Genomic DNA, 24,699 nt, shown 5'->3' with positions numbered 1-24,699 from the left:
TCTTTTCTTCTTATTTTTGAATGCAAATTTTAGTTTAGTTAGTTACTTAATTTCTAATTGCTTTATTTTGATGTTGTTCTTTATTTAAACATAAGTATGAAGACAGACACCTTCTCCAGAGAACTGAAAATTCTAGCAGTGGCTAACATAACTATAGTATGTTATCTTATTCGAGGAATCAATCTGAGAGAATTCATAGGAAAATATGCAGTTAGGGGGCACCTGGGTGGCTCAGTTGGTCAAGTGTCCGACTTCAGCTCAGGTCATGATCTCGCAGTCTGTGAGTTCAAGCCGTGCATCAGGCTCTGTGCTGACACCTCAGAGCCTGGAGCCTGCTTTGGATTCTGTCTCCCTCTGTCTCTCTCTAATAACCATCCCCCCACTTGCACTCGGTCTGTCTGTCTCTCTCAAATATAAATAACATTTAAAAAAATAAAACAAAATATGCGGTTAGATCTGCAAGAGAGAAAAGATTGTTGTTAGTCTCGTAAATTAAAAAGATGTGTTTCTATGAAAACATAAAGAAATTTGATGACCATGTTTCTCTTTCGTTTTTGCCACTTGAGCTTAGGATTATCCAAATTCCCATTTCCTAAAACTGCTAATTCAAAAAAGGTATGTTCCCCCAAGGAGTATCTTTCTTTTAAAAACCTCACCCTGCTTAACCAAAATCTTTATTATTAATATTATTTGACAGTTCTCATTCCTTTCTGACCAACCAGTTCTCCAAGTTCAACCAACTTTCTGCATAAACATTTAAAATTTTTCATAATGTGGAAAAGTGATTCATTTTAATTGAAGAGAGCTTGTTCAGAATTTCCAAAATGAAATTTGAGCTTACACAAAGAAAGCCTCAGACTGAAAGGCTAATTTTTCATAAACTACTGAAAAGCGGACACAGAATGGATGTCTGTCTGTGACCTTAGCACTTGTGGTTTCTGCTGCTGAACTGAACAGCCATTCTTTATTGTTCTGTGACTCAGCCCTTGTGCATGAATACTTACATAAAACAGAGGCACACAGCAGGGGAGTTCTTCACTAGTTTAAATTGTTTATGGTTTCTTTTGTACCTATAATTCACAATTTAAGTATTCTAAAGTGCATTTGTTTATATGTTACTCAGGCTCAACAGTGAGGCTTTTGAGAAATTCCTATGCACTATTACCCTATGAAATGTCTACTTAGCATGGAAAAGAAGGCAGTGGGGGGATGGAGAATGTGACTTTATGCCCCCGGAGCATGTTCAAGAAACTCAGACTGTTGATGGGAATCTGAGGAAAGAAATGATTCCTGGAAAAACTGAAAGAGAAGTGTGAAAGAAGAGTAGTAGTAGAGAAGATGTGCAGGAGGAAAGAGCCTGGGCTTAGGAATTGGACGGAGGCACGAGTAACTCCCGAGTAATGAAGAATTAGGCCAGTGAAGAAACGTGGCAGTTGTGTGCTTGGTGGAGAACTGGAGTGAGCAAAGTTAAGAAGGTGTAAAATGGCGTGAAGAAGGGCATGGCTGAGGCAAGTGTGGGCAGGACAGGGTGCAGGAGACGAGGCTCCGGTCAAGGAGGACCGTGTATGCCACACCAGGAGGACACTGGGGTGTCCCCGAGAGATGACATAATCACACTGGAGTTGGAAGAAAGTTACCCTGAATGCAGGACGGAGCGTGGATAGGGACGGGCAGGGTGCACGCAGGCAGATCATTTAGGGGGCCCTTACCGTAGTGTAGCTCACGAAGATGGTACCTGGCAATGAAGGACTCGCCATAGGAGGGGCAATGAAAAGCAGACAGGTTCTACGATGCTAGAGGCCAAATCACTGTTGGATCTGGAGCTTGAAAGAATGGAATGGTTTTTGGCTTCTGGCTTCACCAACAGGGTAGGCGGTAGGTGATGCCATCACTGAACAGACCGTGGCTACAGAGGCTGTCTGCAAAATGCAAGCTACATAGTTAAGCATCATGGAAGGCGTGAGGAAAGTGGAGAAGGCCTGAGCTAGCCACCTGCACAGTGAGTGAGGAGGTGGCCAGAGGCTTGTTAAGCAGTATTTGTGTCCACCTGCAGGTGGGAACCACGAAGGGAACTGTGTATGTGGTTGTATGATTTTTTTTTCTCTGACCTTGTGAAAGAAATGAATGCTGACCAGTGCCCTGACGTGGTCAGATGTCCCTTAGACCAAAGCAGGGAACACGTAGGTGCAGAAGTGTCCCATCTGACAATAAGCAAGGGACGGAAGAAGCCCAATTGGCTTTACCAACGGATGAATAGATAAACAAAACATGGCACATACATACAATGGAATAATATCCAGCCTTATGAAGGAAGGGAATTCAGATGCATTCTACAACATGGCTGGACCTTGGGGACATGATGCCGAGTGAAATGAGCCAGCCACAAAAAAAGAGAAATACTGCACACTTCCATTGATATGAGTTTCCTAGAGTAGACAGATTCATGGACAAAAAGCAGAAAGGTGGTTGCCGGAGGTTGGGAAAGCTTCAGTGTGGGAAGATAAAAAGGTTCTGCACAATGTGAATATACTTAGCACTAGTGAACTGTGCACTGAAAAATGGTTACGTTGGTAAATTTTGTGTTATATGGTGTGTTTTGATGTGTGTGTGTGTGTGTGTGTGTGCGCTTGCCACAATTAAAAAAAAAAAGACATACCATAAGCAATAAAAACATTTAGCCTGATTTACAATTTAAAAAAAAAAAAAAGGTTGCCTCATCTGATGAGGCTGAGCAGGGTCAACCCACCTGTTCCTGTCACCTCGTTCGCCTTCGCTGGTCCTGGGGCCAGCTCAGCCTGGTGTCTGCTCCCTTAACACCTGGTAACTGACATCGGCCATGACCTGAGGATTCACACTGGCTTTCTGCAGCGCACTTTATTTTTCTCATGGCCTCCCCAGCACTGACTCAGTTAGGGAGGGTGTTGGGTTTTGTTCTCAGCAGCTTGTGGTTGGTGAATGACACAGGTGACTGATTCTTCTTGTTAACCACACACACCTATCTTGTAACATTTAGCAGAAGTCCACCTCCACGGTTCATTTGCACACCACCACATTTTATTAGGGGTTGAGGGAAGCTTAGTGGTGCATGCAAGCCCTTGACACCTACTGTTTAAGATGAGCAAATTGGTGCCAGAAGAAAATGAGGAGAGAAGCATGAAGAAACTTCAGAGTTAAGGATGTTTCCCCGAAGCGCATGCCGGAAGGTCTGGTGCGGGTGGGAGTGCGCCTCGCCTTTGACTCTGAAAGTACTGGGGATCCCAGCTGTGAGAGAAATGCGTGGTTGCAAAGTCTACCGCGTTCCTAAGACTCTTTCAATAAATACTTATTGGCAATTATCATGCTGCAGCCGCCATTTGGCTCTGAGAACACAGCAGTGGACAAGATAGGAGGGGTTTCTTCTCCCAGGGGATCCCATTTTAGGTGGAATTAGAGGAGAAAAAAGGCAAGAAATAGAAAAGCTACTAATAAGGGTTCTGAGAAGGTTAAGAGAAGTGAATGTGCTAGAAGGTGGCTGGGAGGGGACATTCGTTTGGAAGGTTAAAGCCGCTGAGCTCTGGGCAACCACAAAAAGCCTGATCTCGACCGTCCGGCAGGGAGCCTTAGGGCAGCAGGACCGATGGTACCAAGGAGTGACTTTAGCTTATCTGAGGAACAGAAAGGAGGCTCCTGTGGTTGGAACGTGGGAGGCGAGGGTGAGTGCCGTCTGAGCTGAGGTCAGAGGTCAGCACTGGTCATGAAGGGCTTTATAAGTTAAGGTTTGAATCAAAGGGCAGAGAGGAGGACTGCAGGGCACTGAGCAGGGGGAGGGGAGGTAACAGGATGTGATTTATGTTTCTAAGAGGCCATCCTGGCTGCTGTGTGATAACTGTATTATAAAAGGCGAGTATGAGAACAGGGAGGCGCATTCGGGGGGCATTTGCCACCATCTAAGAGAGAGATGACTCTCGCCTGGATTAAGTTGATGGGGCTGGGTCAAATCCCTTAGGGAGAAGGGTAGGGCATGGGACCAAACCCTGGGCTCTCCAACAACCAATCCCTTATTCAGGAGACCTTAACCATTTCTAGGTCTGAGACCCAAGAGAGCAGTTTCTCAGGGAGGCCTTATGAAAGGGACACTTGGGAACAGCAGAATTCTTCTCAAAAGCATCACTGTGTTCTCCCTTCTTCCCCCAGCCACCCCCGTCTGCCCCTCCTGGAGCCTCTCTTGTGCCACAGCGACTGGAGAGTGTCCAGCACCTGCCATGGCCGGTGCGAAACCCAAGGCAGGGTCGAGACAGGGAACGGGGAGCCAATTAATTTAAGGAGGTGGGGCAGGTCGTTCTGTTGGGGATTACGAGGAGTGAGCACTAGCCAATGCATAAAAACCTGTGAATGACAGGGTTTGTCACTGAGGAAGATCAAATTCCAATTTGATGGGCAATCAGCGAAGCCAATGCACCTGTGCAGTGAAGACAAAGGATGACAATATTAAGTGATGTGCTACTTCCCTCCAGAACTCAGACGAGAAGCCGTTCTCAGTTGAAAAAGGCAGTTCGATTCCACCACACCCTGACTTGTACTGGGTCCTTTTCCCATCTCCTTTCTTTTGTCGTACGTCAAGTAACTGGCTTTTGTGACCAGGTTCATTGTGCTATTATTATTTTTTTTACTAAAGGGTCATTGATGTATTCTGTTGACATCCAAAGGAAATGGAGGGGAGAAAAAGCTTTCTGTAAAAAGGCCCATTGGCAGTGTGCTCATTCAACTTTTATTTATTTTTATTTATTTATTTATTTTTTTAGTGTTTATTTGTATTTATTTGGAGAGAGAGAGAGCGAGCAGGGCAGGGGCAGAGAGAGAGGGAGAGAGAGAATCCCAAGCAAGTTTCATGCCCAGCTTGGCACCTGACGCGGGCTTGATCCCATGATCTCAAGATCATGACCTGAGCCAAAATCAAGAGTCAGATGCTTAACCAACTGAACCAGCAAGGAGCTCCACAACTTTTATTTTTATATGCCATTAAATTATTTTGCTTTCATTGTTTGACAAGCAACAACAACAACAAAATCCTTTGCATACTTTCTCTGCTTAGAGAATTCCAATGGATTTCATTTATCCTTGTAAAACCAAGGACAACTTAAACATTTTACAGTCTTTTGTACATAGCTGTTACATGCGGGGAATCTGTTTTTAAGTTGGAACACATTTCTCGGAAGGAAATGAATCCTAAGTAGCTTTTCTTTTAACTCACGTGTCTTATTTAAATAAACCTTTTGTTGAAAATAATATTAAAAAGCCCATTATTGCAGCAGGAGAACGGTGAGGCTGTTTTATCCTGGCTTGACCAGGATAAAGTTTGGCAAAGTGGGAAGTGTGAATAAGCTGGTTATCTCTGGGGTAGCCCAAGCGAATATTCATCATCGTCTCCACGCTGCAATCACCTTGACCTGCTGGGTTGGAGGCACACCATCCCTTGGTTGCTGTAGGTGATCATTGTTTTTGAACCCGGAGGATGAACCAGGTGGCCTTTTGAGGCACCCTGGAGCCCAGGGATGGTTGGAGAGAGAGCTCACTCGGGCCCTGTTGACAAGAGGGCTTCCTGACAAGAGTCTTGAGGAACTTTGCAAAAAAGTCTCCTAGTTGCCCTAACTCTGCTGTCTTCCAGGAGAAACAACAGTAGAGGCTGAAAAGAGGAGATTTTTACCTTTCTTTCATTGGGTTTTTGGTGTAATAGGGCATTCTCCTATGAAATTTGAAACAAGTCATGGCTGTGAGGAGACCATTTCTGACTTTCTGCTTACTTTGTGGCCCCGAACAAGGCTGGACCATCTAAATTCTTTTCTTTTTTTTTTTTTTTTTTTACATTTACTTATTTTTGAGAGACAGAGAAACAGCACACGTGGGGAGGGGCAGAGAGAGAAGAAGACAGAATCCAAAGCAGGCTCTGAGCTGTCAGCAGAGAGCCCGACGCAGGGCTTGAACTTGCAAACCGTGAGATCATGACCTGAACCGAAGTCAGACGCTTAACCAACTGAACCACCCAGGCGCCCCAAGGCTGGACCATCTAGGATATTATCGTATTTCCTCTCCCCCCTTATGTATTGGAAACTCAATATAATACTCAAATGTGTTCAGTTCAATGAGTACTTATTTTCTCTGTTTATTTTATTTTATTTTATTCTATTTTTTTTTTCACTCTTTTAAATGTTTATTTTTGAGAGAGAGAGTGCAAGTGGAGGAGGGGCAGAGAGAGAGGGACAGAGGATCTGAAGCTGGCTGTGCACTGACAGCAGAGAGCCCGATACGGGGCTCGAACTCGCAAACCATGAGATCCTGACCGGAGCGGAAGTCAGACGCTCAACTGACTGAGCCACCCAGGTGCCCGTCTCTGTGTTTATTTTAACTGAATATCTGATTTGTAATATATTTCACTGTTCTTATAAAAGCAAAGTTACACAAATAGCTTAAGCTCCCCCCACCTTTCTGACCTTCCTCGATGAACCGTATCTGTCTGATTGGCCACCTAGCAATTAACACACAGTTCAGGCTAAGTCGTTGAAAACACTGATGTGTTAATTTAGTCAGTCAATGGCTCCTAAGAGGGGATTTTTAGGTTTGGAAAAAGCTGTTTTGTGTGTTTGTTTTGTTTTTAACTTCAGAATTGTGGTGACACATTTTTCAACCAATTGCATGATGCTGACTGTAGGCCAGAACCCGTTCTAAATGCTTCATAAACATTACGTTTTAATTTCAGCTTTGAAACAAGCCTCCTACACAGCAACTATTATTATGCCCATTTTACTGACGAGGAGATCAAGCTTTGCAGAGAGTAAGATTTAAACCCAGGTTCTTCTGCTGAGGCCAAGATTGAGGTATTGTTGTTTTTAAAGTGTTTTACTTGGAAGTAATCCCAAATTTACAGAAAGGTTGTAAAGGAAGGTGCGACAAGGAATATCACACTTCCTGAGATTCTTTGTTGTTAGCGTGTGTAACGTTCTTCTTCTGAGACGCAAATACCCACACGGTGGCCCTTTACCCTAGAATGCATCAGTGCGTATTTGCTAGGAATAGGGCCGTTCTTTTACGCAATCAGCGCATGTCTATCTTTAGTAAATGTAGCACTGATGAGATACTTCTATTCATTCGCTGTCTATATTTCAGTGTTGACAGTTAACCCAGTAATAAGGTCTTTTCTCATTTCCGCCAGGATGGGATCCAGACTAGTTCTAGGTATTCTTTTTTTTTTTTTTTAATTTTTTTTTTCAACGTTTATCTATTTTTGGGACAGAGAGAGACAGAGCATGAACGGGGGAGGGGCAGAGAGAGAGGGAGACACAGAATCGGAAACAGGCTCCAGGCTCCGAGCCATCAGCCCAGAGCCCGACGCGGGGCTCGAACTCACGGACCACGAGATCGTGACCTGGCTGAAGTCGGACGCTTAACCGACTGCGCCACCCAGGCGCCCCAGTTCTAGGTATTCTTGTTGTCAAATCTCTCTTGCCTCCTTCATCTGGACACATTTCATCCCCTTCCCGTGTCTTGTGTGACCTTGATATTTTTTTGCAGAGTATGTTTCCCCTCCTGCCTTTAACAAAATAGAACAAGCATTCTTCATCTTGTGTTTGATGCCTTGTCGCGATTAGGTAAGGAGATTCAGTCCTACATAGGAGACGCGGTGACCGGCTCAGGATCTTATCTCTGGAGACACACGATATCCGCCTGCCCCTCGCTGGTGGTGGTGGCTCGGATCACCATGCTCCATCAAGCGGTTGTCTGATTTCTCAGACAAAATAATTACTATTTTTCCCTTGCCGCTAATAAGCCGTCTGGGGGAGGCTGAAGGATGTTTCTCTGCCACTTGGAGGCACCAGTCATAGGGAGACGCGTATGTGTGTGAGGGTGGAAGCAAGTTCTTCCCTTCCCTTCCGCGGGAATGTTACAAGTGGGGAATATGTGCTCCTTCCACCTGCAGCTGGAAAGTCCGCACATCTTTTGTTGTGATTTCCAGTCGTCACAGGGCATTTCGTTAGGGCTGAGTGACTGCTCGCAGGTAGAGCTTTGGGGCTTTGATGTTTCTGGGCCCTGATGAGTCAAGCTTGCATCTGTGAAATGATAAAGCGGCTGAGATGCCTCCCGAGAGAACAAGGAATGGGATCCTCACCCGTAATGTCTGAGACCACATTTCAGGAAAGGGCACCGGTTCCTTGAGGGAAGGCAGACAGCAACAGAAATGGAAATCTGGACTGGCTTCACATCCAAACCTGGGAGACGTTGCAACGAAGGATTGATTTAGGGTGTCGGAAATCGCCAGTGGAACTGGTCCCAGCCCAGAACCCTGGGCAGTAGGCAGAATGGCTGTGAGCCCAGTAGGACTGACCCAGCCCATCCTCCTAGAGAACATCTTGACTCTGCAGAAGGAGAAGCAGAGCCCTGGTTCTTTACATACCCATGAGCATCTGAGCTCTTACACAGCCAAAATATTTTCCACGAATGCATGTGATATTAAAGATAGTATGCTAAAAAGAGAGGACAGCGAAGAATCTAGGTAGAGAAGATTAGACGAAAAGTTAGAACCCATATACTCAAGCCGTAGGTCACTAAATAGTTACTAACACTGGCATCAAATTTGTCTCAGAACTTCTCTATGGGAAAGGCAAAAAGGAAAACGTGATCAATTAGTTACAAAAATCTCACTTCCATGACAAAAAACTGATCAGTTACTCAGAAGAGACAAAACATTCCCGATGCTTAAACGTGGATACGTCTGTCTTTGCTTTGCTTTGCTTATTGGTAATAGAGCTTTTCTTGAACACTTAGCCTCTTGTCAATTTTCTCTGTAATTGATTTTTACTTCCAGGTCCCGTGGTTGAAAGGTCTGTAAATGCTGTGATGTCTAAAGATCTGAGTATCAGGATGGGGAAGAAACAGAAGTGGCGAGTCCCATCGAGAGAGCACATAAGGTAACGTAACACCACATTTAATCCAAAGCCACAGATTCTAAATCCAGGGACAGAGGGTTTGGCCTCATTACACCAACTTGCAAGGGAGTGCCCTGGAGCTGTGCCCGCAGGGAGCTAGGAAACCGGAAATCCCACCTCAGGAGATTGCTGGCAGCGAAATGGCAGTCACCCAGCAACAACAACCACCACAACAAGAAGGCACTAAAAGGAATGATGGAAAATCACTTACATGAAGGGAAACAATGCAACCGGAACTTATGAGTACTCTAAATCCTGCCCTTTGGAGGGATTTCAGATTTTATTTGTTATCTGTAAGGATCCTGCAAAGTCCTTTTGGTTCAAAGGGCTTCTCCAATGTGGGATTGGTAGGAGACGTTCGGGGAATAGAGTCATTCATGTGGTCAGTTAGCCAGTCAGCAAACATGACTTGAACTCCAGGCCATGAGATGGAGAAGAAGAACTCCAGATGCCCTATGTCTGAAATATCCAATAGAATAGGGACAGGTGCAGGCAGAGAAATAAGAGCAGTGCTATGTGTTTCTAGAGCACAGCAGAATTCTTTTAAAAGCTTTATATTTGTAGGGCGCCTGGGTGGCTCAGTCGGTTAAGCGTCCGACTTCAGTGTTTGCATGATCTCCCGGTTTGTGCGTTCAAGCCTCGCATCGGGCTCTGTGCTGACAGCTCGGAGCCTGGAGCCTGCTTTGGATTCTGTGTCTCCTTCTCTCTCTGCCCCTTCCCTGCTTGCACTCTCTCTCTCTCTCAAAAATGAATAATAAAAACATTAAAAAAAAAAGCTTATATGTGTAACATCGAGCGAGGTCTGCGTTAGCATCTCCTGCAAAAGCAGGGTGGTGGCAGAATCTGTCAGAAAAGCCAAATTGCCCTTCCGGACTTTTTGTTTCCCCAACTCACCACAGGGGGGCGCTGTGTGAGGCTACCCTGAGGGCTCCCGAGTGAACTCTGCTTTAGATCAGCAAAATGGTAGGCACTAAATGAAAAGCTTCAGAACCATCCTAGGTGGTGTCCAGATAAAGCCATTGTTACCTGGAGTGAATGAGTGAAGGCCATTTGCAGTGGCAGGGACATAAAGGACTCTTGGACGGCCCTTTCCAATAAGGGCGGCTGCCTGGGAAGTGTAAACACGCAAGTCTGGTCCCCTTTGCAAGCGACAGGACATGCTAACTTTTCTCCAGAACGCTTTCCTCCACACAACAGGCCCCCACAGGCCCTCTTCTGAAGGTTCTTTGTAGACCTTTTGTTTTCTTGCTTGTTGATTTTCCTTTTGCAAACAAGACCGGGGGACCCATTATTCAACTAAAACCTTCTTTTGTCAACTCTTAGGTTTTCTCCCTAGTGTTGATTGGATGTCTAGACAGATAGGTGGAAATAATTGCCCAGGGGGAAGGACAACCTTAACTCAAGCGGTCCATTTACATTTTTACATCCTCCTAAAAATACACCACACCAACCCCTTTGTCTTGGTAGTTCAACGTTGTGCAAGACTCTTGAATATGTTCCTTCTTTCTGCAGTGTTTAAAATGTCCCGTTCAGAACCATTGTTCTTCGAGACTTCAACTTCTTTGATAGGGATTTAAATCACAAAGGGTTCAGGCAGTTCTGAAAAAAACCCTCTGTTATGCTCCCTGGGTCATAAAGGAGACTCATAAACTGCTTTTGCGTGGTAACTGCTGTGGGGGAAGGGTAGATAGTGTCTGATGTCTGATGGTATCCTAACTGCCAGGCGGGCCGGAGAAAATTAAGGGTATGTTTTCATTTAACATCATTCCTTGCTGACTCTTGTCTCCCTGGAAAATTGTCCACCAGGAGACAAACGAGGGTGCCCTTTCTGTTAACTCAGTTTTCTTAATTATAGTTGGTAGGAGATGGGCTTAAATCGTGTTGTGAGGTATGGGCTCCATCTTCCCTCCAGGCAGTGGAGGAATTTGTGTCAGAGACTGGTAACAGTAAACCCTGAGATAAAAGTCAGCCTGCCCAACTTTTTCCGTTGCCCCTTTTAAAGGTTTCTCTCCGGTGTCCTGGCCTCTACTCATTAAAACCCTTTCAAGGTTGTTTTTTTCTTTTCTTTTCTTGCTTTCAAGCACAAAATAAGCGTGTGCCTACACGTTCAGGACCTGGGAGGAAAGAAGGGTGGGCTGAACGGAGTCTTCCCGTGGTACTGTTTGGGGTTTCTATGGCCTTGTTTATTCCCTCTTTTGCCTAGCCTCGGGGTTCAGTGCCAGGCTGGGATAGTGTTCACCCCAGGCTGCTTTCGTGGAGACGTCCAGAACTGTGGTGCTTCCTAGTTCAGAATGGGTCCACATCTGTCCCGATGCCCAAACCAGAAACCCTCAGCATAGCTACCCCTGCATCAGACGCCATGTGCAATTCATCAATCGTGTTGATTCCCTCTCCTGTACGCCTGGAGTCTGTCTGCTTCTCTCTCCTTTTTGGCCCAGGCTCCCTTCGCCCTTTCTCCTACAATGGACACGAGGGCTTCCTAACTGAGCTCTCAGGATCCTCGAGGCCCGTCCTTACCGCCTTCCACCCTACCACGTGCTGTGTTCAGAACATGGCATTTGTTATCATGACGGCCGCCTTTTCGAGAAGACTTCCCAAGTGTTAAGCAAATGGGAATCCTTAGAGCAAATCCCTGGACAGGCCAGGCAATCTTTGAGTGTTCTTTCTTTCTCTCTGTATGGATTTCATTGTCCTCTCACTTTCTTGGGTCCCGTCTAAAAAGTACTTGTATTTTAAAGCTCTTCATACAAGATTGACCTTCACTTGGGTTTTTGTCTGTAATCTGTCTTAAATTGTTTCCAAAGCATGTTTACTTTTGGCTTCAAACAAAGCAAAGCCGAGAGCAGGACTTCCATTTCCTTCCTGCCCCCGCTGGGGCACCACACATTTGCTGAGCAGGTAGAGACCCTGGCTGGGAGGCTGGACGACTCCTCGGGCTGGGGCCGCCCTTGTCTTGATGGGCACAGCCGATCCGTGCTGTGGCGGCCAGGCAAGAAATGTTCAATGAATGCATGAATCCTTGTTTTTCATATCCTCTGGTGAATGGCAGTTTCTTTTGTCATCCTTCCTCAAAAACTGTGAAGAATGTGGATGTGGTATGTGGGGAAACATCTAAAGCCCAGACAGACTTTTAACTGACTAGGGGAGCAGGAAACTGTCTTTGTCTTCCTGGTGAGTCTTGAACTAGCCCGGGGTTGTCACTAAAAAGCTGAACTTTCTTATTTGCCCTTTTTTTTTTTTTTTTTTTTTTTGGGGGGGGGCCCGCCAGCGTTTCTGGTGAATTCATTGGCAGTTTTGGTTTGGCAAAAAAATGGAACATTAGAATCAGTTGGGAAATGCCTTACCTCTTTTGAAAATCAACTTTATTGAGCTAGACGTCCCTGTGATGACATGCAGCCGTTTTGAGTAGATATTATAATTTTGACAAATTTCTGCACTTGCATAATTACCCTAAGGCTCAAGATGTAGACACGGTACTGTCCAATACCATAGCCACTAACCACATATGGCTATTTAATATGAACTAAAACGAACTGAAACTTAAAACGGTCCCTCGGTTGTGCTAGTTACCTCTCAGATGCTCCGTAGCCACAGGTGACTGTTGCCTACTATATTGGACAGCGCAAGTGATAAAACATCTCCATCGTACAGTGCAGATATAACACGTATGTATGGCCCTGAAATAAAACGTGTCCGTCACACCAAAAAGTTCCCTCGTCCTCTTTTCCGAATTATTCCCAACTCCCACCCTTGCAGGAAATCACTGACTTGATGTCTGTTACTGCCAAGTAGATCTGTGTTTTCTAGAACTTCGTATATATGTACTCTTTATTTGGGTGGCTTTTTCTCAGCAAAATGTTTCTAAGGTGGATCCATCCATGTTGTTACATGTGTCGTTAATTCACTCCTTTTTATTTATTTATTTATTTTTGTTTTGGTTGCTTTCTTTTTTTAGAGTTAACATCGCACTATGTTAGTTTCAGGTGTACAATATGATGCGGCAATTCTGTACGTTACACAGCGCTCATCATGATAAGTGTGCTCTTAATGTCCTTTGTCTGTGTCACCCGTCCCCACACTCACCTCCCCTCTGGTAACCACCAGTTTTTTCGGTGCATCTCGTTTTTCATTTGTTCATTTGTTTTGTTTCTTAAATTCCACATATGAGTGAAATCGTACGGTATTTGTCCTTCTTTGACTTATTTTGCTTCCCATCGTGCTCTCTAGCTCCATCCATGTTGTTGCAAACGGCAAGATGTCATTCTTTTTTATGGCTCAGTAATATTGCTTGTATGTGTACCACCTTCTTTATCCATTCATCTATTGATGGACATTTGGGCTGCTTCCATAATTTGACTATTGTAAATAATGCTGCAATAAACATAGGGGTGTATATATCCTTTTTGAATTAGTGTTTTTGTATTCTTTGGGTAAATACCCAGCAGTGTGATTACTGGATAATATGGTAATTCTATTTTTAATTTTTTGAGGAACCTCCATACTGTTTTCCACAGTGGCTGTACCAGTTTGCATTCCCACCAACAGTGAACGAGGGTCCCTTCCTTTCCACATCCTCACCAACACTTGTTCCTTGTGTTTTTTATTTTAGCCATTCTGACAGATGTGAGGTGGTATCTCATTGTGGTTTGACTTGCATTTCCCTGATGAGAAGTGGTGTTGAGCATCTTTTCATGTATCAATTTGTCATCTGTATCTCTTCTTCAGGGAGATGTCTGTTCATGGCTTCTGCCCACTTTTTATTTGTTTTGAGAGAGAGAGAGAGGGAGCAGGGGAGAGGGACTGAGGGAGAGAGAGAATCTTAAGCAGGCTCCATACTCAGTGCAGAGCCTGACATGGCTCAATCCCACAACCCTGGGATCATGGCCTGAGATGAAATCAACAGTCGGGCGCTCAGCCAGCTAAGCCACCCAGGCGCCCCTTGTGCCCATTTTTTAATTGGATTATTTGGTTTCTGGTGTTGAGTTGTATAAGTTCTTTATACATTTTGGATACTAACCCTTTATTGCATATGCCGTTTGCAAATATCTTCTCCCCTTCTATAGGTTGCCTTTTTGTTTTGTTGGTTATTTCCTTCACTGTGCAGAGGCTTTATATTTTGATGTAATCCCAATAGTTTATTTTTACTTTTGTTTTCCTTGCCTCAGGAGACATAGCTAGAAAAATGTTGCTATGGCTGTTGTCAGAGAAAGTACTGGCGCTCACTCCTTTTTATTAATGAATAGTGTTCCACTGTATGAATAGACCACACTTTATTTATCCACTCACCTGTGGATGACATTGGATTGTTTTCCTTTGGGACTATGATGAATAAAGCAAGTTAGTTTTTTGTGTGGACATACATATTTTAATTTCTCTTGGGTAAATACCTATGATTGGAATTGCTGGGTTACATGGTAAGTGTATATTTAACTTTATAAGAGATTACCAAACCATTTTCCAAAATGGTGGCTCCATTTTACATTCCTACCAGCAGGGTAGAGAGTTCCAGATGCTCCCTGGAATAATCTTTAGCAGTTATTACTGGTAATTGTTTACTTGTTCTATTAATTACTGAAGCAGGAGTATCTAAATCTCCACCTTTAATTACAGATTTCCCATTTTTCCTTTCAGTTATATCAGTTTTTGCTTCATAAATTTTGAAACTTTGTGATTAAGTACGTACAAAATAAATAATTTTTTTATGAGTTGACCCTTTTATCTTGCAGTGTCCTCCTTTGTCCTTGTTCTCAATTCTTTGTCTGCTAATGTAGCTGCTCCAGCTTTCTTTTTAAATCAGAATGTGCAGGGTACATTTCTTTCCATCCCTTTTGCTTTTAAACTTATATGTATATTTTCATTTAGTGCAGGTGTCTTTTAAATAGTATATAGCTTAGTCTTGCTTTTAAAAAAAATCCAGTTTGAGAATCTGACTTTTAATTGGTGCGTTTAGATCATTTAGTTTTAAAAAAGTCATAACTAACAAAAGAATAAATCGTATGTATTTCAGGTGTACAAACTGATGATTTGACAGGTGTATACCTGTGAAGCTGTCACCATGGTCAATAAAATAGCCATTTTCATGATTTCCCCAAAGTTTCCCTGAGCTCCTTTGGAATCCCTGCCACCCCTCCTCTTTCTAGGACACCACTGAGCTGCTTCCTGTCACTATAATTTGCATTTTTAGAATTTTGTGTAAATGGAAACATACCGTATGTAGTCTGTTTTGTCTGTCTTCTTTTATATGTCGCAATGGTTTTGAAATTCAATCATATTGTTTTTGTTTCAATTTTGTCGTTCCTTTTTATTTCTGTGTAGTATTCCACTGTGTAGATACACAATAGTGGTTTTATTCATTCACACAGATGCAGATTTGGGTTGTTTCTAGATTTTGGCTATTACAAATAGAGCTGCTATAAGCACTCTTCTTCAAGTCTTTGTATGGACATATGCTTTTATTTCTCTTGAGTAAATACGTACGAGAGGGTTTCCTAAGTAATACATTAGGCATAAATTTAATTTTTTAAGGAGCTGCCTATGTATTTTCCCAAGTGTTTGTAGCATTTTACACTCTCACCAATAGTGTATGAGGGTTCCATTTGCTCCCGTCTCGTCAACAGTTGGGATGGCTTGCCTGCTTAATTTTATTGACTCTATTTGGTGTGTTTACATTTCATTTACTTATTGCCCATTCATATGTCTTCTTTTGTGAGGTTTCTGTTCACATTTTTTGCCCATTAAAAAAAATTTCATCATCTCTTCATTCTGATTAATGTCCCTGGTGGATTTATGTGATGCAAATATTTTCTCCTGCTTTGCAGGCTGCCATTTTGTATTTTTAATGGTCTCCTTAGAAGAGCAGAGTTTTTAATTTTGGTAAAGTCCAAATTATCGATTTTTTTCTTTTATGATTTATTCATTTATTTAGTTATTTCATTACTTATTAATTTTTTTAACATTTTTTATTTTTGAGAGAGAGACAGAGACAGAGAGACAGAGCATGAGTTGGGGACGGGCAGAGAGAAAGGGAGACACAGAATCTGAAGCAGGCTGCAGGCTCTGAGCTGTCAGCACAGAACCCAAAGTGGGGCTCAAACTCATGAACCGGGAGATCATAACCTGAGCCGAAGTCGGACACTTAACCGACTCAGCCACCCAGGCACCCGTTATTTACTTACTTATTTATTTTTCTATCTAAGGAACTTTTATCTACCTGAAATCACAAAGATTTTCTCCCATGTTTTCTTCTAGAAGTATTACATGTAAGTCTATGCTCCATTTCAGTGTTGTGTAGGCTGTAAGGTAAGTCTTTGTTTTTTTCCATGGAGAGATGCAGTTGTTCCTGTACGATGTTTTCAAAAGACTTCATTCCCCATTGAAGTGTCTTGACACTTTTCTTAAAACTCAGCTCATGTTTATAGATGTGGACAAAATGATACAAAATATATACAAATAACTTCATCTGTTCATCTCACAGTTAGGATACCTGTGTGAAAGAGGGGGCTAAACATTAAAAATAATTTATGTGGATATGAATGTCTAATTTTCATCGAATCTAGTTTTCTTTTAACTGTTTCTTTAGGTCTCTTCCAAAATGAATTAAGCAACTCTCTTTGATTCTAAAACCTCACAAATGGTATCATCCGTATTATGATGGTAGAAATCATCGTACCCATGATTTAAATGGACAGGCTTTCTGGGGAAGCCAAGCCTTGTTCCAGATATTTGGGTTTGGCAATGTCCACAGGTCGCAGAATTTTCTTCATATGTAAATACACTCTGAAGTGACACCAAGTGAAAAAATACACAACTCTCAATTCTCCTAAAAAAATCCAGATCTCTAGTATTGCTCTGTGACAAAGAGAAATATGGAAAAGAAAGCCCAGTGCCTTTGGAAATCGAGATCTAAAAATTTAATGTTTAAAAAATAACCTTTACATACAAGATGGGAAAGAGTAATACAGACTGAATGTTTTGGTTTCGAAAACGTGAAATGTCACCACGTAGCTTAGAACAAGTCTGCCATCTCCTAAGAAATACACATTATTATACAATGGAATCTATAGGGACACTTTTGAACTCCTGCTTAGTTGATTTTCAGCAGTCTCCTTCCTCCCTACAAACTTACTTGTCATATAACCATACAATTTGTAATCATCTTTTGACAGAGAACTTGGAGAGCTACAATCACGGCTGTTTTCAAAAGCACCTTCTATGATGTTTCACTGATTTTTTTTTTTTCCATCACACTTAGATCGCACATTCTTCTCTCTTAAATCCCTTCCTGTTCCAATGATTTGTTTTTTAAAACAAGCAAGCTTAATTAAGTCAAGGCATATATTGCAAAATAAAAACGTTTTCCAATAGGCTAGACTAGAACCATTAAATAAGAACGGGACCAAAAGCCCATAGATAACATGCTTCCTGACTTGGTAATGTGAGAATACCTTTACCCATTGGGTAGGAAAGGTCTCATCTGCCCCAAGATGAATCTGATGGCTTGTGTTGTGTCTGTACTGTGCCAACACCAACAGATTTAAGGGGGAAGACTATGGAACGGACTTTGCTGAGCTGTGAGATGGCAATGGGCTGTTTACACAGGGCCGTGGGCCAGACAGAATTGTAAAGACTGGATGGGCTCAGTGTTGGGTCAGCAGCTGCATGTTTGAAGAAGGGTGTGAGATCAAGCAATGGATTCTCATAGAATAGGATGTGGCCTGGAGGCTCTTAACCTTTAAGTGACTAAAACTGGTCAGTTTTCCTCAGGTAATGACGGTGGTAGCACCCAAGTGAATGTTGAGAGTCCAAAAAGGCCTCTACTTAAACCTGACAGAACGGAACCATCCCTGCTTTTTGTGGACAATCGTAGTCTGATATGTCTTTATGAATTCCTGCTGCAAATAATCTGGTCTTTGCAAATGTAAAACACCCTCTGGAAAGCCTCATGGCCAAATCACTCATAAACGCAGATGATCAAAAAGCCCCGGGGAAACATGTGCTCTCCTTGTATTGTGATGTCCTCTCTGTTTTGAAACAACCCAGCCCCAACTGGGGATATGGCCTTGAAATACTTCGAAAATATCAGTGCTTGAATCAACATACACTTCCTGAAACTTCTAACAGGGCTTCCTCCATCAGAAGTGCGGCATTTTGCCACAATGTGCCCGAGAAGGTCGACTTTGAAAGGGGCCCCAAAACAAGAACAAGTCACATCATGCCTCATTATTGGAAGGTGAACATTTGCATGTATACGTGCTTCCCAGACTTGGAAGTGACAGGCTCAGGATAATTGCTAGTATACATATAGCAATATTACAACTAGCTGGTATGTTTTCTAAAAAAAAAAAAAAAAAAAACAAAAAAAAAAAAAAAGAAAAAAATGCAGCATTAGGAGGTGGTTACTAAGGTGCTTCTTAATTCATGTTTTCTACTGGAATGTCTCGGACAGACGTCTACAAACGAACGTGCATACACAGGCATACGCACGCACATGGACACGTTTCTGTACAGCTGACGCCTTAGATGCTTACGTGTTTACATAAGAACCACACGGGAAAAAAAAAAAAATTCCCCCTCGAGCTCCCTGAATTTCTGAATGTCATCTAACCCCATCAAATGTTAAAATATTTCATTTTCATATAAAATTATCTACAAAAATAGATAACATTTACAAAAACCAGATAGCATTTCCAGTTTTCCTTGGTGGCGTGCTCAGCTCCCCCTTCTTCCTGCCCTTCTCAGAAGGTTGCCATCTCCAGCAAAGAGCGCTTGAAGAGCTGGGCGTTCCTGGACAGGTCTGTCACATGGTGCACCATCTCCTGCAGGGCCGTGGTGCTGGGGTAATGGAGGGCGGCCATCTTGGTCGCCATCACTATAGTCTTGAGCTGTTCGCAGAGCTGGTTGCTGGAGTTCATCACTTTGTGGCGAATGTCCTGGGTGGCCACCTGCCTCGTCAGCGTGTCCCCAATGAACACCAGTTTGTGTGCGCTCAGGATGACAAACTTGCTGTGGGCCACGAAGATGCGCGGGGGCTGCGCGGAGCTGACACAGCTGAAGAGGGCGTCGATGGCATTGAGGAGGGAGATGTAATGGGTCTCACACTGGTCATAGTAGAAGTAGAGCAGCTGCCTATCCTGAGAGCCCACGCTGCTGTTTGTGGTCGGGAGGCTCTGAGAGGGCTTCCACTTGGAGATGTCGTTCTCCACGGGCTTGGTAATTTCCTGTTCCAGCAGCTGGAACTGACTTAGCTGCAAGGAAGCAAAAAGCAGATTTCCTGAAGGGCAAGGCAAGTGCGCTGTGCCGGAAATGAACCCCGGGGCTTGGAGTTCAAGGACAGGGATTTTAATCCCCAACAAGAGTCAAGTGCTCATTAGATGGGAGGCCTTGGTCAGGTTGTCTGACTTTCCTAAAGTGTGAAACGTAGAGGATCCCTAAGGAATCGGGCCCCTGTGACTGCATATTGGTCCCTTCTGCCCTAAGGCTGGAAGGCAGCTCGCGCTTAGACTCAGCTCTGTTACCTGCACCTTTATGGAGGTTAAATGAGTTAAGGTTTCCAGAGTGCTTAGAATGGTGTTTGGTTTATTGTAGCCTCTGTGTAAATGTTTATTGAACGTTGAGTGGTGGCGAGGGAAACTGAGAGTTGGTTCCTTCTCTGGGAAAGCCTTGACTCTGTCCCTTCCAGACTCTTAGATAAATGACAGTCTGTGACCCCTTTCCATTTCTCCTACTCTTTCAGTCAAGATCCGTGAATGTTATTATCCAGCACTGCAGGAGAGACTAATGCACGTAAATACATGTACATTGTGGAGAAGAGCGTCTCTAAGGGAATCTGAATAATTGTGCATCATACCATTTAGCTGCTCAGAGCTGTTGAAAGAAAAGCTCCTCACACACAGACTCAATGAGCGTTAGCTTTCTTCTTCCCTTCCTGCGTCCAGCTGGTGTATTAGTTAAGCTGCAGTGATAATAATTTCATGCTATTCCACCAAATCTCAGGAAAGACCCTTCTTTTGCAGGTGAGGACTATTTGTGACCTTAGCTTAGGACTCAGCGATCTGCTCCAAGGTGGGGCTCAGTCAGAGTAGGGATAGCCTCGTCCAGCTTCCCCCACAAGAAATGCATAATGAGCTTTACTTTTCAACCGACTCTGCTTTCCTCTTAGGGATTGCTATGGCTTCAACAAGTTCCCCAAAGCCCTGCTGTCCTACTTGGCCAAATGCCAAAGCGGATATAACCAGGTACAACGTGATGTTTGAAGTTATCTCGTTTATGCTGTTGCAAATATGTTCATAAATGTATCATCTTATTAGATGGAGAGCTGGGGGTATCTTCTCATTTTAGACATAAGTAACTGAAGTTCATGGCAGTTAAGTGACTTGCCTGAGGTCACATAGTTGGCTGGTCCGAAAGCAAGGACATGTCTCTGCATGCTATTTCGTTTCAATTTAAAAGGCTTATAAGTCCTCAATCCATTGCCTTTTTTTTTTTTTTTGTGCCCAGTTACTAGCAATACCCGTCATTATCAGCCCCACTCATGCCCAACTGTTGAGTGAACCTGCCCTGCCCAAATCCCTTGTTTAAGAGCTTGCATGTAATTTGAAAACATTTGATCCTGCCCTCGTTCTCTTCGATTGGACCAAGAACAAACAGCCAAGCCATAGGCTTGAGTTGTAGGAGAGAGAGAGAGAGAGATGAACCAATTAGGCTCTTTTTTTTTTTTTTTTTCCGAGGAATTTGATGAACCACAGTAGGAAACCATCAGCTGAGGAAGCTGAGACGAAAAGCCATCTGTAGAAAGGACTTTGAGTAGCCATTTATGGGTTCTGTAAAGTTAGAGGGGCGACAAATGAATAGATAAACAAAGGAAACTGCTAGAAAATAGAGAAGGAAGCAGATTTAGAGAAAAGCAAAGGAAGTACAGAAGGAGAGAGGATTTATAGTCCTAGCTCTCATCAGACCTGGCTATATCTGCATTTTCTGTTCTTGCATTCCCCTACTATAAAACCTGTTTGCTTGGGCTAGCTTGAGTGGGTCCTGCTCCTTGAGACCAACAGCTTTAACCCAAAGAGTCCTAATATGTTAGATATACAGAATTAGCCCAGAAAAAAATGGCTGTTTGGACATAATCCAGGAACACCAGCTGGATTACCAACACTATAAACTTTCTCTTTGTTCTTATACCCTATTATATGCCTTAGAGCCCATTTATGCCAAAGTATGCTGGAAGGATCAAAACCATAATCTTTTGAAGTAACACCTTCCTTATTAAGTGGGAAATCTTTTCAATACCCAGTAGGTTTTGTTCTGAGTGAACTTACCTGATGATGTTCCAGCTGCATCTTGCTCTGTTTGATGATATTTTCCTTTTCCAGCAGTTCTTTCTGTTGCCTCTCAAACTCCTCCTTGCCCTATTATTTTTCAACACAAAGAAAACATTACATCACCCCTGTGATCCACTTATGCTAACAATTTCATTGACAAACGTGTAAATACCCTTTCATTTTCCAATGCCTTGGCGATTTCCCACAGGCCCAGTTAGGCCCTGTGAACCCCAGGCCCTGGTGTGCTTCTTTGCCAGACTTCCAGAGTCACCATGGAGGTTAAGGCTGAAAAGTCAAGTCCGTGTCCATGTGAGAGGCCACCATCCCTGCTCCACTTCACCATTCTTGGAGATCCACAATCCCCTTCAAACCTCCTTAAGCAACACTGTTTCTCAGCGTTCTAATGGGATCCACGCTGCGCTCCTGGTTTCGTTGAATCACCTATGACTCTACACCAAGTCGGTATTTCTAACAGACAAAGCTGGACAACCCACCATATGAATGGTGAATGCCCCCATCTACTCTCTCTCCACACCTTTCCTTAGCCCTGGGAGATGGGGGAGGGAGGGCGGGCTCAGCTCTCTCCCTTCCCCAGACTCTTGCACCCAAGGGAATTGTAGTAGTTCATCAGTTCTCAGGATAATCCATGCCTCTCAGTCAAGTGAAATAAGACAGCACACCAAATTCTAAGTAATGGACCCTGGTAGAATGTCTGACTTCCCCAAAGTGAAAGGGATCCCAGGTCAGCTTGGTAGAATTTCCCACTTGTAGGAGGCCAACTGTGCCTGTCCAGCTTCCCATGTGCTGGTTAAGCTCTACGTCAATTGACAAATGCCCAGTGTTCCTTAAGGTAAGCCTGAGGTCGGGTTAAGTTTTTCTGTAGGTAATTAAACACACACACACATTATAGAGCTGAAGGGACCTTAGACATGCTTTAGTATAGAGGTTTGCATTTTTTTCCCCTTAACGGTGCCTTTCTCCTTTTTCAAATAAAATGCCACGCAGAACTATATGACAGAATGCCAACAGAAGTGGAGAGGATATGATTATCTGGGGGCCCACTCTCCTACTTGGGGAGTCTCTTTCTGCTTGCCTGAGGCATATCAATGGATCACTCCAACTCTGTGCTTCACTCGTGTTGCAAATGAAGAAATTACAACCCTGGCAGGTTTGAGAAGTCAATCACACTTAGTTAGTGTCGGGGAAAGGTCTAGAGCCGGGGACTCGGGACTCTCTGGCCAGTGTTCTCCCAACAGTACGATATCGCCTCCATCTGTGAACTACTGATTTTGTTTGTGAACCAGTAATCATGTTCTCCCCTCCGTGTCCCAGGCTCTCCGGACACGAGTATAGGTGATTTTATGGGTCTGGTTTCCTTACCTGGAGGTGGACATAATCATAATCATCCATCCAGCTCCTTTCAGACCCATCGCTGCTGCTACAGTCAGGAGGCTGGTCCTTGCCTAGGCTCGGGGGCAATGGCTTGGTGAGGGCTTGGGCCTTGTGGTCCCCGGGATGCAGCAGCTGCATCTGGGACGCAGCGTGTGGGTACTCAGCGGAGTTCATGATGTTCCCAGACCCACTCTTCACGTGTGAGCTGCCCGTGCCTGGTCTAAAGAGCGCCTCCGCGTTGGTGTTGATGGTTGTGGTGAGCTGCTTGGCATCGTCGGGCACTGTCTTCGCCACCATCACAAACCGGTCCAGATCATCGCACTTGTTCTGGGGCTTGTTGATGGCCAGAATGTTCAGGGACCAGCTGTGCTCATTTAAGTCATGGCTGGTCTGGCTCAGAATCTGGTGGGAGTCTTCCACTCTTTGGAGCTCCCGCTTCATTTTGTTATGGAGGACGAGTTCGGGGAGGCAGGAAGCGTTTGCTACAGCTCCCTTGGCAAAATGGAGGTAGTCCCTCACGAACAGCTCCACCTTGTCCACCGCGGTGCGGATCTCATTGACGTGTCGTTCCATGTATCCGTAACACCGCCAGTCTGTGGTGACCAGCGCCATGAGGCTGGTGACGCCCGTCTCCAGGGTCTGCTGGAGCCGGTGAAGTCTCTCGATGGCTGTGTCTGGATCCAGTAAGAGCCTTTTGTCCTGAGACGGGGAGGCTGACAGCGAGGAGTCCTTGGAGGTGGTCGAAGACGTGGACATGTTACTCCTGGTGCTGCCCGTGCTGGAGAAAGATAACCGGTTGATACTGTCCACCACGTCCTGAGAGCCTTTGACATCTGGTGGGTTGTGCAGAGGGACGTCGTACACGCCGTCTCTTTCTTCGGGGTTTGCTTTCTCACCGCTTTCTGCTGCTGGCTCCAGAAACTGAACCCCTCGGGGGACATCATATGCATCGTTCTGGGCGCCCAGTGACTGTCCCAGCTGTGGGTGGTTCACCGAAACGCTTTGGTGTCTTCGTGTGGCCAGTTCAGCGGCTCCCGGAGCATCACAGTTATATTTTATGCGAAGGTCCTTCCCCATTGGCTTGGTGCTGGCTGGGGGGATGTCATAAACGCCCTCTGGTCTGACGTCCAGCCTTCCCGATTGCCTCACCGGAGGGGGGAAATCATACTCTTTTTCCCTCAGCCCTGCTTCGTCTCGGCAAGTAGAGGGTGAAATGGCATATACCTGAAAAGTAAAGGAAGCAGGAGCTGGTATTTGTTCGCTTGGCGCATACGAACATGCAGAAATGGAAAAGGACGTTAAAATGAGGCTAGAATTCTCAGGCCGCCTCTCTGGCTCCTTGTTTTTCACCTTCCACCCACTTGACGGCCAGCGTTTCCCAAGGCTCTGCTCGGCTCTGTTCGTCCCTCATCCTTTGACAGGATCGTTCCGCCCCGTGGCCTCTGTGCCGCCTGTGTGTGAGTTGTGAGCCTGGCTGAGTTGCCCTCCCTGGGTCCCAGTCCCTCCCTGGGTCCCAGTCCCGCATTTCTGACCACCTCCCGGGCCTCCTTCCTCGGCTGAGCCGGGCTGGGCAGCAGACTACGTGTTAACACACAGGACTGGGTGTTGGGAGATCCAAGGTCTCTCCCTGGACCTGTCGGCCGTGAAATGCTGCGTAAGTTGCTTAAATGTCCTGACACACAGTTCCCTTATCTGTACTTCCTGTGCAGGCATACCCCAGCGGATAACAGAGTGCATCAAACGCACCGACCCCTGTCTATGCTCCGAGGAAGCTGCAACACTTTCCATAAATATGAGATGTGTTAGTTGCTTGCCAAACTGAATTATCGTACCTTCTTACTGGCTCTCCTTTGCGGACTACCTCGTTTTTAGCACAGTCCCCTAAATATGGAATCCTTAGACTTATCTTTGAGGTGTTTTTTTCCTTTCACTTTTTTTTTTTTTAATTTTTTTTTTCAACATTTATTTATTTTTGGGACAGAGAGGGACAGAGCATGAACGGGGGAGGGGCAGAGAGAGAGGGAGACACAGAA

The 24,699-nt window shown here is 44.4% G+C and overlaps 1 protein-coding gene and 1 long non-coding RNA gene across 4 annotated transcripts in view; one reads left to right on the top strand and one right to left on the bottom strand.

The window, feature by feature from the left end:
- Positions 1 to 6,801: 6,801 nt before the first annotated feature.
- Positions 6,802 to 24,699, top strand: part of LOC121020461 (uncharacterized) — a 32,814-nt gene continuing 14,916 nt past the window's right edge. The window contains exons 1-2 of the long non-coding RNA XR_005786139.1: positions 6,802 to 6,851; positions 8,837 to 8,939. This is a non-coding gene — a long non-coding RNA (uncharacterized LOC121020461). The remainder of the gene's footprint in view (positions 6,852 to 8,836; positions 8,940 to 24,699) is intronic.
- NEDD9 (neural precursor cell expressed, developmentally down-regulated 9) overlaps positions 16,845 to 24,699 on the bottom strand; it is a 190,517-nt gene continuing 182,662 nt past the window's right edge. For all 3 annotated transcript variants that reach the window (XM_040460505.1, XM_040460504.1, XM_040460503.1), the window contains 3 exons: positions 22,655 to 23,890; positions 21,272 to 21,361; positions 16,845 to 19,201 (listed from right to left, as the gene is read on the bottom strand). In XM_040460505.1, the coding sequence (XP_040316439.1) occupies positions 18,692 to 19,201; positions 21,272 to 21,361; positions 22,655 to 23,890 (1,836 nt within the window). In that variant the 3' untranslated portion in view covers positions 16,845 to 18,691. The remainder of the gene's footprint in view (positions 19,202 to 21,271; positions 21,362 to 22,654; positions 23,891 to 24,699) is intronic.

The sequence above is a fragment of the Herpailurus yagouaroundi genome, unplaced genomic scaffold (assembly GCF_014898765.1).
Source record: "Herpailurus yagouaroundi ecotype Mexico unplaced genomic scaffold, PumYag 250, whole genome shotgun sequence".
Taxonomy (NCBI): Eukaryota; Metazoa; Chordata; class Mammalia; order Carnivora; family Felidae; genus Herpailurus; species Herpailurus yagouaroundi.
Note: the sequence above shows the minus strand (reverse complement) of the source record. Positions and strands in the feature narration are given on the sequence as shown.